The sequence below is a fragment of the Natator depressus genome, chromosome 3 (assembly GCF_965152275.1).
Source record: "Natator depressus isolate rNatDep1 chromosome 3, rNatDep2.hap1, whole genome shotgun sequence".
Taxonomy (NCBI): Eukaryota; Metazoa; Chordata; order Testudines; family Cheloniidae; genus Natator; species Natator depressus.
The window spans coordinates 206,555,539-206,570,457 of NC_134236.1; the positions used below are offsets into that span (position 1 = coordinate 206,555,539).

Below are 14,919 nucleotides of genomic sequence, written 5' to 3' on the forward strand. Positions count from 1 at the left end.
TCTGGCCATTGAGGACCTAGGATCAGCAAACCGGCTCCGCAAAGCCCATGAACCAGAGCAGCTCAGCCATCCAACAGGGTAACAAGACAACAGCACAGAAGCTCATCTCCTTGAAGCCAAGCCAGGACCAGAAAAAACAGAAACTCAAGGAATTAATGGAGGATCAGTCTATCAACAGCTACCAGCCAGGATGGGCAGGAATGGTGTCTCTAGCTGCTGTTTGCCAGAAGCCGGGAATGGGCGACGGGATGGATCACTTGAGGGTTCCCTGTTCTGTTCATTCCCTCTGGGGCACCTGGCATTGGCCACTGTCAGAAGACAGGACATTGGGCTAGATGGACCTTTGGTCTGACCCAGTGTGGCTGTTCTTAAGTGCCCCAGAAACCTGCCTGGATCCCTCCCCTCTCCTCCTGGCCCAGCCCCCAAATGGGGAAAGATACTCACTGTAGACAGCCCTCGTTTTTCTCTATCTGAGCCTGGCAGCTTGGGCAACGCTTAGAGATGAGTTTGGCCAGGTGTTTGCTCTGGGCTTCCACCGTCATCCCTTCATAGTACCCTCCGTCATCCATCCACTGGGACATGTGGCTGCAGCTGGCCGGGTAATGAGCCTGCAAGGGACAGAACATCAGTCATGGGGGAGCGGGAAGGCAGTAGCGAGCCAGCATGAAGACAGGCCCGCGGCCAAGCAAACCTCAGCCATACCTCCGGGAAGTTGCAGTTGAAGCAGGATATCCAGCAGCACTTGGAGCAGGCCTCTCCGCAGCCGAGTCCCTCCTTACAAAGGACCTGATCGCAGCCCTGGGGGTTAGTGCACCAGGTCAAGTTGGAGCAGCACTCCACATAGCCTCGCAGAAGAGCTTTCTCGTACTGCAGAGAGAGAAACGAGGGCAGAGGTGCAGGAGGAGGAAGGATTATCTTGTGGTTAAGGCACTGGACTGGGACTCACAAGCTGTGGGTTCAATTCCCACCCCTGCCACCAACTCACTGCGTGACCGTGGGCACGTCACATCCCTCCTCTGCGGCTTAGCCCCCAGCCATAAAATAGGGACAATGCTGCTTCCTTTCTCCCACGCTGCATCTGTCATGTCTGTTTAGATTGTCGTAAGCTCGCCGGGACATCCCTGACTCGCACTAGGCCTAGCACAAAGGGACCCAATTTTGGCTGACACTACCGTCATACAAATAGAAAGCAACAAGCTTCCTGGCAAAGGCCCTAGGACTGCTGGTGGGGCAGCCATGGAGCACATGGCAGTTCTGCTCTCATTCTGCCTTGATAGGTAGGTTTCTCTGGAGTAAGGGCCGTGCAAAATACCCACCATGGTGCGGACTAGGTTCACAAGGGTGGGAAACAATATAGCCCCAAGGGATCTTGCAATATTCACACACTTACTGCAGATACAGGAGGAGGATTAAGCAGTACAGAGACACTACCTGAGAGTCAGCTGTAGAAGAAAGGGCACCCAGGGCCGAGTGGAGGATGGAGCGTAATAAAGGCTTCAGCATAATTCAACAGGCAGGTCAAACCAGCAGAAGATCCCCAAAGAGCCCCGAAGGGCTGGCTGGCTCAGGGGAAAGTGCCATGGGTTTCCCCTCTAGGGCAGCCCAGCGCAGAAGGAACAGGCTATGGCCATTAGTTAGTGCCCCTGCGACACGTCGCCAAAACCGTCTGCCCAGCTGATGCAGCCTGGCCATCTGAGCAGAGGAGCCACGGGTTGAATGAGCCACTCTCGTGGCTAGGAAGAGGCGCACTGGTGAAGAGCAGAGCGTGCGGAAAACCTGCCATGTCGCTGGCCACGCTGGACAGCTTCTGAGACCAGAAGACTTGATTCCCTAGAGCTTTCAAGCCATCACCTCTCCCCAGCACCAAACACGCTGGAGTTTTTAAACGATGCCATCCTGGAGAGAAGCTGTCTGTCTTGAGAACAGGGATGGTCCTGTCAAATCCTCTCAGGGAAAGAAAAATGGAGTTGGCAAACTGGAGAGGGGAATGGGCGACGGCTGAGGGGCTCAGTGAGCTTCTGACTTTGCACAGGAGGCAGAGCAGGGTCCAGCACAGAGAGGACAGTTGCAGGGATGCACAGAGAACACAACCCAAAGCACCAAGAAACAGGATATATGAAACAGACATTCAGCAGCAGCCACTCGTTACCCATCAGCGCCATAGGCTACGGACGGAACAGACCCATCTGCCCGGGGGGGGTTGGCTCAATGTCCAGGCAGAGTGAGGCAGACAGGAATCTAGATACAAAGGCAGAAAGCAAGGGGCACTTACTGCTGGACAGTGTTCTACTTCTGCAAACAAGGAGAGACCCTCTTGTGTGTCAGGGTTGAATGGCTTCTGTTTGACACACCTAGAACGAACAAAGTCCCTGCAGGAATGTTATTTCCCTTACAGTAACGGTGGCTCTTTCAGATGAACAGAGTACTTCAGCCAGCAATGTTCGCTGCGGCCATGCCTACACCCTAAGGACCTCACGTCCCCTCACCCCAGGGCATAAAGAGATAAGCTGGTCCTTGGTTCCTTCACCAATACAGAATCCTAGAGGGGTGCAACTCAGTTCAGGAGAGAGTCTATTTCCTGCTTTAGACAGTCTCTTGAAAGAGCACTGGTAGAAAAAGGTGGTGACCCTGTTGGTACTGGTTGAATGTCCAGGGATCTATGCATGTCTTGGAACACATCGATACCAAGCAAAGGGGAGTCAGGCATCTCTGTTGCCACAAGGTCTCATGAAAATCTAAACTTGTGCAGTACCCAAGTGGTTGGTACCAAGACAGCAGCCTGGGCAGATGTTACTGTGGGACAGGAAGCTGACAGTGCCGTAAGTTTTATGAGCTCCAAGGAGTGTCTGCTAGATGACAGTCTGGTCTACGGTGGTACCAACGGCTTGGCTGATTCTACTGGTACCAACTTAGAGTAGTCTTCTTGTCACTTCAAACGCCAGTGGTACTGATCATCTCCCAGAGCTGGGACCCTTACATTCTTTGGGTTTAATGGTGCTCACAGTACCTGAGAAAACTGCAGCCTTGTGGGTACAGAGTTGGGAACCAGTGGGTGCTGAAGCAGTTGTCTTGATCGGTGATCAGGGTTTCTTTGAGATAGATTCCCTACCGGGGGAACCCAAGCTCTGTTTCCTAGTGTCTCTTTGAGAGGATTCTTGAGTTCCTCTTAGAAGCTCTTGAGGAGCGTGGTACTGATGTGGTTGAGACTTGCTTGGAGACTGGTGCATGGGGGGGTGGTCCAGTGGCCTGGGTCAGAAGCCAGATGGAGGCGCAATTTAATCTCCTGGTTCTTTCTGTCTCAATTTTACAGCCAGGCAAAAATTACATTCGGGGTGTGTGTGTGTGTGTGTGTGTGTGTGTGTGTGTGTGTGTGTGTGTGACTCCCCACGGCAACAGAAACACCAGGAATGCCCGCCGCTCACTGGGAGAGCATCCTGGCATGAAAGGCAATGTTTAAAACCCGGAGAGCCGGACATACCTCCCAGCACTCCAAAGTTCCCCTCAGGGAAAAAACTGAAAGGACAACAGGCCTTACAATAAATCTTGCGGGTTGTGTAACGATTTAACTACTGAAGCTAACTAAGCTAAGTAAAGCTAGGAGAAAAAAAACAAAACTAAAAAGTACAGTTGGGCTCAGCTCCACTGGGATGCTGCCGAGGCTCAGTCTCGGCTGAGAAGGAACTGAGGGCGGGTCGCCCGTGGAGCTCTATGTAGCCATGGCGCAGAGCACGAGGCAGAGTAGAGTGCATGTGCGGACCCAATGGGCACGGCTACCTAAAGCGGGGATCTCCAATCTAAGGTGCACAGGACGCGCGCCCATCTGAAGCGGCGCACCCATTGGGACACTACTCAAGAAGAAGGTATGGCTGCTTGGAGAGCCCCGGTGCCAAAGGACGTCAGCTGAGGAATCTTGGACCAAGGGGAAATGTCTCAGGAATGTGTAGATGGAACTCCATGTAGCTCACCTGCAAATAGCAAGGGGCACCTCTTGAGGTGATGCTGCTGAGGCTGCTTGCGATCCTGCAGAGGGAGTCCTTACACCCACGTGGAGCCCTTACTCCCAGCTGTGCCATCTGATAACAGGATACAGCCAGAGATCCACTTCGATATTCTCTGAGAGGATACAGCTCGTACTCATGTCCTCATACTCATTCTGCTATCGCAGCAGTAAGTCTAGATGGCTTTCTGTTCAGGTCTGTTCTCGGAAGGTACAATGCCAGGGCTCATCTCATGTCAAGCAAACAAAGTCTCCTTTTCTTGCTAGATGCATGCGGCTTTGGAAAAGACACAGGTAAGTGAACTGACAGGTTTATATGAAATTTTGGTGTAGCTGGAGTGAGATTTTGTCCTTATAGACTATTGTTTAAGGTGGGTGTACCTCGGGGGAAAACCCTGTACCTCCATGTTCATCCTTATGATTGTGTGATATCCAGTGCAAAGTTTGTCATGTCGGGTGTCTTCAGAAGGCTCATGATGCACTGAGCATTATTGTTATAGTAATGTTATAGGTTGTAATTTCATGTATATAGTTATGAGGCAGAAAATGTGTCCTCATGGCTTAAAACAAGTCCAGGCAAAAACTCTCCAAGAGCAGAGGGGCAGTTCACGCCTCATCATGGCACGTATGGGACAAACCCAGGCCATCCTCACAGGAACAAAGGACACTGGCCTAGGCAGCAACAAAGGATCTGCTGGACTCTCAAGTGAGACACCCTCCTTCCCTTAGTCAGTTTGGGACTACGATGAGGTAATGCTCACCTGACTCTCGGGGGGGGGGGGGGGGGGGGGCAAAGCCAAGAGGGAAGAAAGGACATGATAAAAGGGAGAGTTGTTGCAATGTTCTCTCTCTCTTCCACCTACATCTACAGACAACACAACAAGCGAATGAAGCGCTGATCAAAGGGGAGGACCTGGCTGAAGGGCAACCAGCCAGCCTGTGATGAGAAGCATCTAAGTTTTAAGGACATTGAAAGTATTAAGTTCAGCTTAGAATGCGTTTTGCTTTTATTTCATTTGACCAAATCTGACTTGTTATGCTTTAACTTATAATCACGTAAAATCTATCTTTTGTAGTTAATACATTTGTTTGTTTAGTCTACCTGAAGCAGTGCATTTGGTTTGAAGCGTGTCAGAGACTCCCCTTGGGATAACAAGTCTAGTACATATCAGTTTCTTTGTTAAATTGACAAACTCATATAAGTGTGCAGTGTCCAGCAGGGATAACTGGACACTGCAAGATGGAGGTTCCTAGGGTTGTGTCAGGGACCGGAGATATTGGCTAGTGTCATTCGGTTGCACAATCCAAGCAGTGGCTGGCCAAAAGTGATCACTCACGTAACTGGGAGCAGCTTACATGCCAGAGGCTGTGCGTGAACAGTCCGGGAGTGGGGGTTCTCACAGCAGAGCAGGGTAAGGCTGTCTCCCAGAGTCGAGGATTGGAGTGACCTCGCAGCTCACCCGTTCAGGGACGTCACAGTGGGTTCTGATGGCAGGAATGGAACTCCTCTGCATACGTTCTAAGGCTCTATCCACCAATTAAGAGACGGAAGCACTCATGCAGGTACACATGCCCAGGAAATGTCAGTTTGGGGGATATACTGTATGAAACCAGGTTTGCAGACATCTCAAGTAAAGGATGGCATGTACGTGCATGAGGCCATGTGTCCCAAGAGCTGCAGATTCTCACACACTGTTGCTCACAGAGTGGACGCGAGACTCTCAGCTGTAGAGACTATACTCATTGGAAGATAAGCCATGGCAGACGTGTTAGCAAGGCCCATCCCCATGAAATGTATTCTCTTTCGAGGCCGTAAAATTGATTTTTCTATGTCCAGTTTTCTATGTCCAGTTCTAGACCAGAGAACAGACATCTGATGACAAGAAGGCTGTTCTGGATGCGTGACCTCAATCTTCCTGGAATAGCCAATCATTCAGGTAAGGAAATATCTGAATTCCAAGATGGCATGGATGGGCCACAACTATCTTCTTGTGCTTTGTGAATCCCCACGGGGCTGAGGCTAGACCAAGTGCAGGACTGTATACTGGCAGTGCGTACTGTGTACTATGAATTGAAAAAAGCTTCCTGTGGTCCAGCTGTATTGCCACATGAAAGATGGTATGCTGCCCTCAACCTGCAGGATACCTCTCTCCAGGCAAGGGATAACAGAAGGGTGGTCATCCTGAACTTCGTTTTCTTGACAACATTTCTTTGAACATTCTTAAGTCCTGAATGGGTCACAGACCGCCTCTCTTTTTGGGAATCCAGAAGTAGCAGGAATAGAAACCTCTCCCTCCGTGCAAATAAGGAACTTCTTCTCTTGCTCCCAATCATAACAAGGACAGTACTCACTCCCTGAGAGAAAGTCAGCATGGAGAGAAACATCTGGGCACCAGTCGGGCCACCAACAGCAGCTGCCCGGATGTCAAAGGAAATCCAAGCAAGAAATGCCTCCCAAAGGGCTGAGTTAGCAGATCCCAAGTTTCCCCCAGCTAAGACTCAAACAGCAGTACCTTAGTCACCCCTTTCTGCTCCAGGCCCAGCGACCCTCGCCTCCAGGAGCTCTCCACTAGGAACTCCCACAGAAATTGTGCAGAAACTAAAATAGCTCTCCGCAAATCTAGCCATGCCATACTTCCTTGGACAACAGGGACGTGGGCGGGTGTTTGATAATTCTGTAGATGGGGAAGGGGTTCCCACAAGGCCACCAGTCATTTCTGGAAGAGGAAGGAAAGCCCAGTTCTGAAAAGATGTTAATGTTGAGACAAGCCTTCCACTGGGAGCCTGACCTTGACTCCTCCCTCTTTGCCACCTTGGTATCTCCTGCTGAGGGCTTCGTCCAAGGGTGGAATGGCTCTCCAAGGTGGGGGGAGGAAACTGGGCAGAGGGGGTGTCTGAGAACTGGGGGCTCATGTTCGTAACACAGAGACACTCTAGCCACATACTGTTTAGATTGATGTGCCCTGGGGAAGAGGAGCTATTTTTGTTTCTGCACGGGGAGTGCCATCGTTCTCTCGTGGCTGGTTTCTGGTCTGGGGTGGAAGGGGATTAGATACACAGAGCAACAGGAACGGAGGCAGCGGGGTGCAAAGGGAGGGACGAGGGCAGGGAGGGGGGTGCGAAGAGTGTGAGATAAGACAGGGGAGCAAAACAGCCAGTCGGCACAGGGGAGGATTCATTCATTCAAAGGCACCAGGTTTCTCCTGGGTAGCTCTCAGCCCCACCACTCTCCAAAACAGGAAGAGGGAAAGGCGGTGGCCTAGAAACAAAGCGTGTTCCCTAACACACCCACTCAGGGTGGACTACACATGGCCCCACGTCCGTCAGTGACCTCACCCACCTTGGCAATGACCTCCTGGGAGGAGATGATGGAGCGGATGAAGTCCGTGGTGGGCTGTGCAGGGCAGTCAGGGATGGGACAAGTGCAGTTCTGAACCAAGTTCTGCTCGATGCAAGTCGTCAGGTATTTATTCCAGCAGGACTGGGGAGGGGGAACAAGATCAGATCTAGAGAATGCACAGAACCTCCTGATGAGCCTCCTCCTTTTGTCAGGGCCCGTCTCCCAGCTCCAGACAAACTCAGGAATTTGCCTTGCAGGTGGAGTGGCACCAGGATCATGCCACACCTGAAAACAGGGAGCGAGCCCAGGAACACGAGAAAGCCAGGGAAAGAGGGGTGATGTTGTGCCCCCGGGACCCTCCCCTGACAGCTGCGTCCCCCTTCCTGGGAGCAGGGTCCTCCCCTCACGGTCACAGACGCTGCCAGCCCCCAGGCCCCTCACCTTGCAGCAGTAGTGCATGCAGCAGAGGGTGGGAGGGCTGTCGTCCGGGCACAGCTGGTTCACGCACACCGGACAGTGGGTGATGGGGCTCGGGGGTGGCTGGGGATTCTGCACTTGCAGCCCTGAGGAAATCAGCAGCAGTTCGGGGTCCTCGGTGTAGCGCTGGATTAGCAGGTCCACGTTCCACTTGCAGTGAATGAGCAGGTGCTGGGCTCTATCGGCTGAGACACTCAGGGTGTCCAGGACCTGCTGCACCGTCTGGTTCATGAGCGCCTGCACCTCCTCCTGACTCATGGTGCGCCCCATAGGCAGCAGCAGGGTCTCCATCAGGACCGCCTCTGGGCCGACTCCACGGGCATCCAGCCTGGCAGAGAGCAAACGCCCGTCACCCGTCTGGAGAGCTCCCGGTGATGGCCCCCTCCAGCCCCACCTGAGACTCTCCCCTACCTGAATGGGGAGAACTTGCTGCCCTTGTCCTGCCCCCTCCGGCACTCTGTGCTCCGGAAAACAATCTGGGCCTGGCCCCGGTGAGGTGTCGTGGGCTCCGCGGAGACATACGCCAGCAGCTGGGGGTTCTCCTCCTGGCGCCGCAGGTAGCCCTGGCTCAGCAGGTGCAGGATGCAGGAAAGCACGTCCGTGCTGCTGCAGCAAAAGCTGAGGAACTGCAGGGCAGGGCCGGACTCCCATTGCTGACAGGCGTCGATCACCTGGAGGGAGAGGGCAGAGTTACCCCGACGCTGCCTGGGCACAGAGCCGCGCGGCCGCTCCCCCGCCAGGACCCGTACCCTGAACACCAGGTTATCGATGTGCAGCTCCTTCTCCCCTTTCAGGATCTGGATGATGAGGCAGCAGATGATGTTCCTCTTCCTCTCCAGGGTGCTTCCCTCGTCATCCTCCACGTTCAGGTACGTCTGCTGCGGGAGCAGCCACAGGCGCTGGCCAGCCGCCCGCGCCAGGGCCGCCTCGTTCAGCCGCAGGACGCCTGGGACGGACACAGCCGCGCTCAGCCACGCCCAGGGAGCGGCTCCTCCAGCCCCTCCCATGTACCCCCCCGGCAGCCCTGCTTGGGGACCAGCCCCAGCCCCTTCCATCTACCCCCCTGGACCTGCTTGGGGACCAGCCCCAGCCCCTCCCATGTACCCAACCCCTGGCCCTTCTTGGGGACCACCCCCAACCCCCCCACCCCACACACAGACACCAGCCCAATTCTCCCCTCCCCCCAGCCAACCCTGCTTAGGGACTGGCCACTCCAGATGCAAACCCCCTTCCGGTTCACAGACAAACCCCTGCTCCCTGGCATCTGCTCTGGGACCAGCCCAGCCCGGCCAACCCTCCATACCCCCCAACCAGGCCCAGCATAGGGGCTCCATCCCCATCTGTGGTCCCCTTCTTCAGGAACCACCCAGGGACAGGGCTCAACTGCCCCTCCCCAGTCTCCCCATATGCACCCTCCTGAGGCAGGCTCTGGGTCAGGATCCCGGCCTCTCCCGTCAGAGGTTTCAGCGCATGGCTCAGCAGGACAGGAGACAGCCCTGTGGCCTGGGCCAGGGTCTCCACAGCAACTTCCTGCGGAGCAAAGGAGACAGGAAGTGAATACGCAGGGGCAGGGCCATGGTGATGGGGCAACAGCTCTGGGGGCCGGGACAGGGCAAGTGGGCCAGGTGTCTTGGGGCCACGGGGCAAGGTTGCTGGGGGCTGTGAGGGAGGGGCCGGAGTGATTGCACTGGGGCGAGGTCGCTGGGGTCCATGGTGATGGGGGAAGGTGCCAGGGCCGTGGCAATGGGGGGGGGGGCATCAGAGGCTGGGGCGATAGGAGGTTTGTGGGGGGGTGCCAGCCAAGGGGCTGTGGTACCGCATTGGGGGACTGAGGGGCAAAGGGGAGAGAGAACAGCACCGATTCCTCTGGCACAAGCCACACGGGACACTGCGGCTGCTTTGCAGCGGCTCCTGGGTCACAGGGGGGCAGGGACCGGGCTGTGGAGAAAAAAGAGTCCAGGGGCTCGGGGGTCACTGCCTGGGGGGGGAGGGACAGAGGGAAGGGGGGTATCTGTGCAGGGGGGAGGACAGGGGGTCTCTGCCCCATATGGATGAGCTGGGGGGAAGTTCTCCCTGTGTTGCGAAGACAGGAGGGGTCTGCGGCCAGGTTGGGGGTTCCCACCCCCAGGGGGGAGCTGGGGGCAGCTCCAGGACGCCGGGGGAGGAGAGGGGGGTCCCACCTGGGCGCTGTTGAAGCCCAGCAGAATGTACATCTGCAGGGTGGAGACGTGCAGGGTGGTGCTGCCCGCGAACCGGAGCTCCGCGTGGCCCAGCCACGTCCACTGCAGCCGCCGTGGCTTCGTGTGCTCCAGGCCAAACCGGCTCTGACCTGCAAGAGACGTGGCCAGTCCCAGCAGAGCCACCAGAGGGCTGGGCCCCCGGGGTCCTCAGCCAGCCGGGGCTGTGCCCCCCTAGCCACACGCCCCTAGGCAGGGCTGCAGCTTACCCCACGGATTGCCAGCCTGCCCAACGCCAGCCTGCCCAACCCCAGCCACACGCCCCCAGGCGGGGCTGGAGCTCACCCCATTGCTCGCCAGCCTGGCCCAGCACCAGCAGCTGCCCCAGGAGTCACGGCCACGGCCACGGCCAGGGGTTTCACTGCTGCGTCTGACACCCCCCCCCCCCCCCCACAACCTCCAGCCCAGTGCAGTGACCCTAGAGCCCTGCCCCCCATCCCCTGCGGAGCGACCCGAACAGCCCTGCCCCGCCCCCGGTGCTCTCCGCCACCACCATGGGGCACAGTGACAGCCCCCCCAAGCCCCTGCTCGGCCTAATCGGCCCCACCCCAGCACCCAGACTCACTGTTGGTGTAGAAGTCGGCAAACCGTGCCAAGTAGCCCCCAAGGGGCCGCGGGAAACATCTGCTGGGATCCTCCAGGTAGCAGAGCGGGGAGACGGTCCAGCAGCGCGGGGACAGGGCCAGCACCTTCACCTCCAGCTCCTCCTCCAGCGCGGCCGGCTCCTCCGCCATCGCCTGGGGACGGGAGCAGGGGTGTCAGGGACCAGGCTCCCGCCAGGGGCTCGTCTGCAGCACCCCCTGGGAACGGAGGGGGCACCGCGCAGACCCCACCCCACCCTGCTTGGGGGCCCACCGCATCCCCCCGCCCCTTGGGAACAGAGAGGGCACTGGGCAGACCCTGCCCCGCCAGGGCATTTCACTGCTTCCCCCCGCCCCCCTGGGAAGGAAAGGGGCCCCGGGCAGACCCCGCCCCGCCTGGGGGCTCACCGCGTCCTCCTGGCCCGCGTCCAGCTCCAGCAGGCGCTTGTCGAGCTGCTGCAGCTGGAAGAGGTGGAATTGCTGCTGCAGCTCCTCCGACTCGCTCAGACTCTTCAGCATCTGCTGGGGGAAGCGATTGGGGAAGCAGAGCCCGATCTGCTCCACGACGGCCCGTTCCAGCCACACGTTCCCCTGGGCCAGGAGCCGGTCGCCCAGGTAATACCTGCAACGGCCGCCGGCGTCAGGGCGGGGCCCAGAGCCCCCGACTGCCTCCCCACAAACCCACCCCGGCCCCTAGACCTGGAGCCACCCCCAATTCCCATCCCGGAACCCCCCCGGGACCCTCCCTGCCTTTGCTATGGCCTGGAGCAGGGCTCTGGGGCTGCTGATCGGAGTCTGGCGGGACTTTGGGGAGCCCACGGCCCGAGCCGAGCCAGAGCCCCCATGACAAGCCAGGCACCAGCACTCGCAGACTTGGCAGGCCCAAGACAGAGCCCAGGCCGGGCGTGGGGCCTAGCGCCCCACTCCCCCGGCTGGGGCCGCTCACCGGTAGAAGTGCTCAAAGGTGTTGGCGAGCTCCAGGCTGGAGAGGAAGAGGATGGGCTCCAGGCTCTGCTGTAGCCGGTGCAGCGACTCCACGTTGGCCGTGTCCCTCTGGCTCTCCTGGATCCGCTGGTCGATGTAGCGAGCAAACTGCTCACTCACCTGCAGGGGAGAGCGCCAGCTGCCAGGGGCCTTCTCGGGGTGGCTCCCCACGGCAGGGAGTCCCCATGGAGGCTCAGGGGACACTCACATGGAGAGGGGTGATGGGGGGGCTCCAGGGGAGGGAACAGTCCTGCAGAGGGGGAGGGGCCACTCCCTAGGAGCTGGGGTCATTCCCAGGGGTCACCCCACCCGTGGAGACAGGGAGGTAGAATGGGGGAGGTGGGGCCGTGGGAGCTGCGTGTCTGGGCGGTGGGCAAGGGGGCGCGAGGGGCTCGCTCCCTCTCAGGGCCCAGGGCTGTTGGAGCAGGAGCGGACTAGACGGCCTCAAGACAGCAGGGGTAACCGGCAGAGACCCCCACGCACCTGGGCCCCCTCACACCTGGCACCAGGCCGACCAGCCTGGCAGCTCTGCTGGGCCCCAGGCTCGTCCCGCAGGGCCAGGCCAGCCCCACGGCAGCCCCCCCACTCACGTGCATGGCCGTCAGGAAGGAGAGCTGCAGCAGGCCCCCGGAGAAGCCCTGCCGCAGGGCCAGCGTGAAGGCCGTCTGCTGCCCGAACAGCTCCTCCATGGCGCGGCGCAGGCCCAGGTAGAGACGGCAGTACCGCTCCACGAAGTCCGGCCCCTGCCACGCCGACTCCAGGAACCGCTTCACCTGTGCGGGGCAGGCAGCCCACGGTTACAGGCCGGCGGGGAGGGCCCTGGGGGAGCCCTGGGGGGAGTACAGGCCGGGACGGGCGTGGGGAGGGACCCAAGGGGGTCCAGGCTGGGCTGAGCGCCGGGAGGGGACAGGCTGGGGTGTCTGTGGGGGGCAGGATGGGTGTGCGGGGGGGATGGGACATGACAGACACAGGGAGTGGCCCGGGGGGATGGGCTGACCAGCCACAGGGGGTAGAGGGTAGGCCGGGCATGGGGGCAGCCCCGAGGGTGGGGAGGGTCCCAGGGGGACAGGACGGGCCAGGCATGGGGAGGGCCCTCCGCGTCTAGTGTCCCACGGGCTTCATGGGCCTGGGGCAGGAGCCGCAGAGACAGAGGTGGATGGGGCCCTGCTCCCCCCATGCAGGGTGGGGTGGGGGATGGGCAGCAGATACACACAGCACAATGCTCCCCCCACCCCTGCTGCTGCACCTCGCCCCCCACACACCTCCTGCTGCACCAGCCCCCCTCCCCCGTCGCCCCCCCGCTGCTGCACCAGCCCCCCCCTTGTCGCCCCCCCACACACCTCCTGCTGCACCAGCCCCCCTCCCCCGTCACCCCCCGCACACCTGCTGCTGCACCAGCCCCCCTCGTCGCCCCCCCCACATCTGCTGCTGCACCACGCCCCCCATCAGCCCCCCCACACCTGCTGCTGCCCCAGCCCCCCTCCCCCGTCGCCCCCCCCACACCTGCTGCTGCACCACGCCCCCCATCAGCCCCCCCACCCCCCTCCCCCGTCGCCCCCCCCACACCTGCTGCTGCACCACGCCCCCTCCCCCGTCGCCCCCCGCACACCTGCTGCTGCACCACGCCCCCCATCGCCCCCCCACCCCTGCTGCTGCACCTCGCCCCCCACACACCTCCTGCTGCACCACGCCCCCTCCCCCGTCACCCCCCCGCACACTTCCTGCTGCACCAGCCCCCCTCCCCCGTCGCCCCCCCGCTGCTGCACCAGCCCCCCCTTGTCGCCCCCCCACACCTGCTGCTGCACCACACCCCCCATCACCCCCCCACACACCTCCTGCTGCACCAGCCCCCCCCCCCGTCGCCCCCCGCACACCTGCTGCTGCACCACGCCCCTCCAGCACTGCGTAATCCCCGTAAGGCTGCTGGGCTTCTTCCCCGACACCTTGGCGGCCCCGGAGCTCGTCTCCTTGTTCTTCCCGTTCTTCCCATCTGCCAAGGGGAAGCCGACGTGAGGGCAACGCCCGGGGGGCAGGGCGGGGGCAGCGCCAGCACGAGCAGCCTCCCCCACCCCAAAGCTGCCTGTGGGGCGTGGGCTGGGCCCGACCCTCCCAGCGCTCCCACGGAGAGGGCAGCTCGCTGGCAGTTGGCAGGGGTGGCTGGGAGCCCCCTGTCCACATGGGCCCGGCTCAGCCCCACATGGTCACTGAGTGTGTGTGTGTGCGGGGGCTGCAGGGGCCAAGCCTGGAGCTCAGGGCGCGTAGCAGCCAGCCAGTCCCGGGCACCCTGGTGCGCAGACCCCGGGGCAGCGGAGTAGCCACCCCCGGCCAGGATCCTGCCCCCTACAACAGGGCTGGCCCCTGCCGGCTCTGCCTGTGGGCACCAGACCCACGGATCTGAGGGCTGGGCTAGGCCCCCATGTCTCTGTCTCCTACACCCAGCCGGCTCCGCTGAGCCAGCCGCCCAGGGCCTTGAGGACCAGCCTCTGCCGCGCCAGGCCCAGGGGCTGCCTGCCAGCCCCGCAGAGCCCTCTCCCACGTCACCCCGCCCTCGGGCGCCAGGCACACACAGGGTCGTGCCGAGCTGCAGCGCCAGTGCCCGGCCCTGGCAGCAGGACGTGCCAAAGGCAGCCCAGAGAGTCCTTACCCGTAGGGACCCCTCTCCCCACCCAGCCTCGGGCAGCACCCCAGGGCCTCCTCCCCCAGCCCCACCCTGGGACCCGGCCCACTCCCTGCCTGGCCCCAAAGCCCCGCTGGGGGAGGGGCCCTTACTGGCTTTGACCGGGGCTCTCAGCTCCTCGGGCTCCGGGCTGCCGGGGTCCACGTGCACCAGCAGGTGGCTCAGGCGCCGCACGCGGGAATTGAAGATGGTGGCGCGGCTCTTGGCGCGTCGGGCCGTCTCCAGGTTCTCCAGGTACTCGCTCAGGAGCCAGGCCAGGGGGCTGACGCCGCTGGGATCTGCAAGGCCAGAGGGGGAGGCTGAGCCAGTCGGGCCGGGCAGGCTGGGGGCAGCGGGGAACCGGGCAGGGGGAAACGGTACCTGGGCTGGTGATGCTCTGCACCAAGGGATTGATTAGGGCCTCCCAGCAGGTCCTGCCCAGAGCCTGGGCCGCCTCGTCATCGGGAAGGAAGCGATCGGCGAACACCTGCTCGTGCCGCAGGGCGCAGTTCAGCCTGCAACAGCAGAGACACCCACACCAGTCACTGGCGGGGCCCTGGGGCCTTGTCAGCACAGGGGGGGCAGATCCGGGGTACAGACACACAGGGCAGGGCACTGCCAAGGGCCATGGCCAGCGCTGGAAGGAG

The 14,919-nt window shown here is 60.4% G+C and overlaps 1 protein-coding gene across 1 annotated transcript in view; it reads right to left on the bottom strand.

Moving 5' to 3' along the window:
• LOC141985543 (cullin-9-like) overlaps positions 1-14,919 on the bottom strand; it is a 64,830-nt gene that overhangs the window by 13,186 nt on the left and 36,725 nt on the right. Inside the window, exons 20-34 of the mRNA XM_074949770.1 lie at positions 14,654-14,787; positions 14,386-14,571; positions 13,491-13,606; positions 12,207-12,389; positions 11,579-11,736; positions 11,041-11,254; positions 10,617-10,788; positions 9,995-10,143; positions 9,227-9,344; positions 8,564-8,760; positions 8,226-8,485; positions 7,779-8,142; positions 7,338-7,478; positions 703-867; positions 445-608 (exon numbers count right to left, since the gene is read on the bottom strand). Coding sequence (XP_074805871.1) covers positions 445-608; positions 703-867; positions 7,338-7,478; positions 7,779-8,142; positions 8,226-8,485; positions 8,564-8,760; positions 9,227-9,344; positions 9,995-10,143; positions 10,617-10,788; positions 11,041-11,254; positions 11,579-11,736; positions 12,207-12,389; positions 13,491-13,606; positions 14,386-14,571; positions 14,654-14,787 — 2,721 coding nt within the window. The remainder of the gene's footprint in view (positions 1-444; positions 609-702; positions 868-7,337; positions 7,479-7,778; positions 8,143-8,225; positions 8,486-8,563; positions 8,761-9,226; positions 9,345-9,994; positions 10,144-10,616; positions 10,789-11,040; positions 11,255-11,578; positions 11,737-12,206; positions 12,390-13,490; positions 13,607-14,385; positions 14,572-14,653; positions 14,788-14,919) is intronic.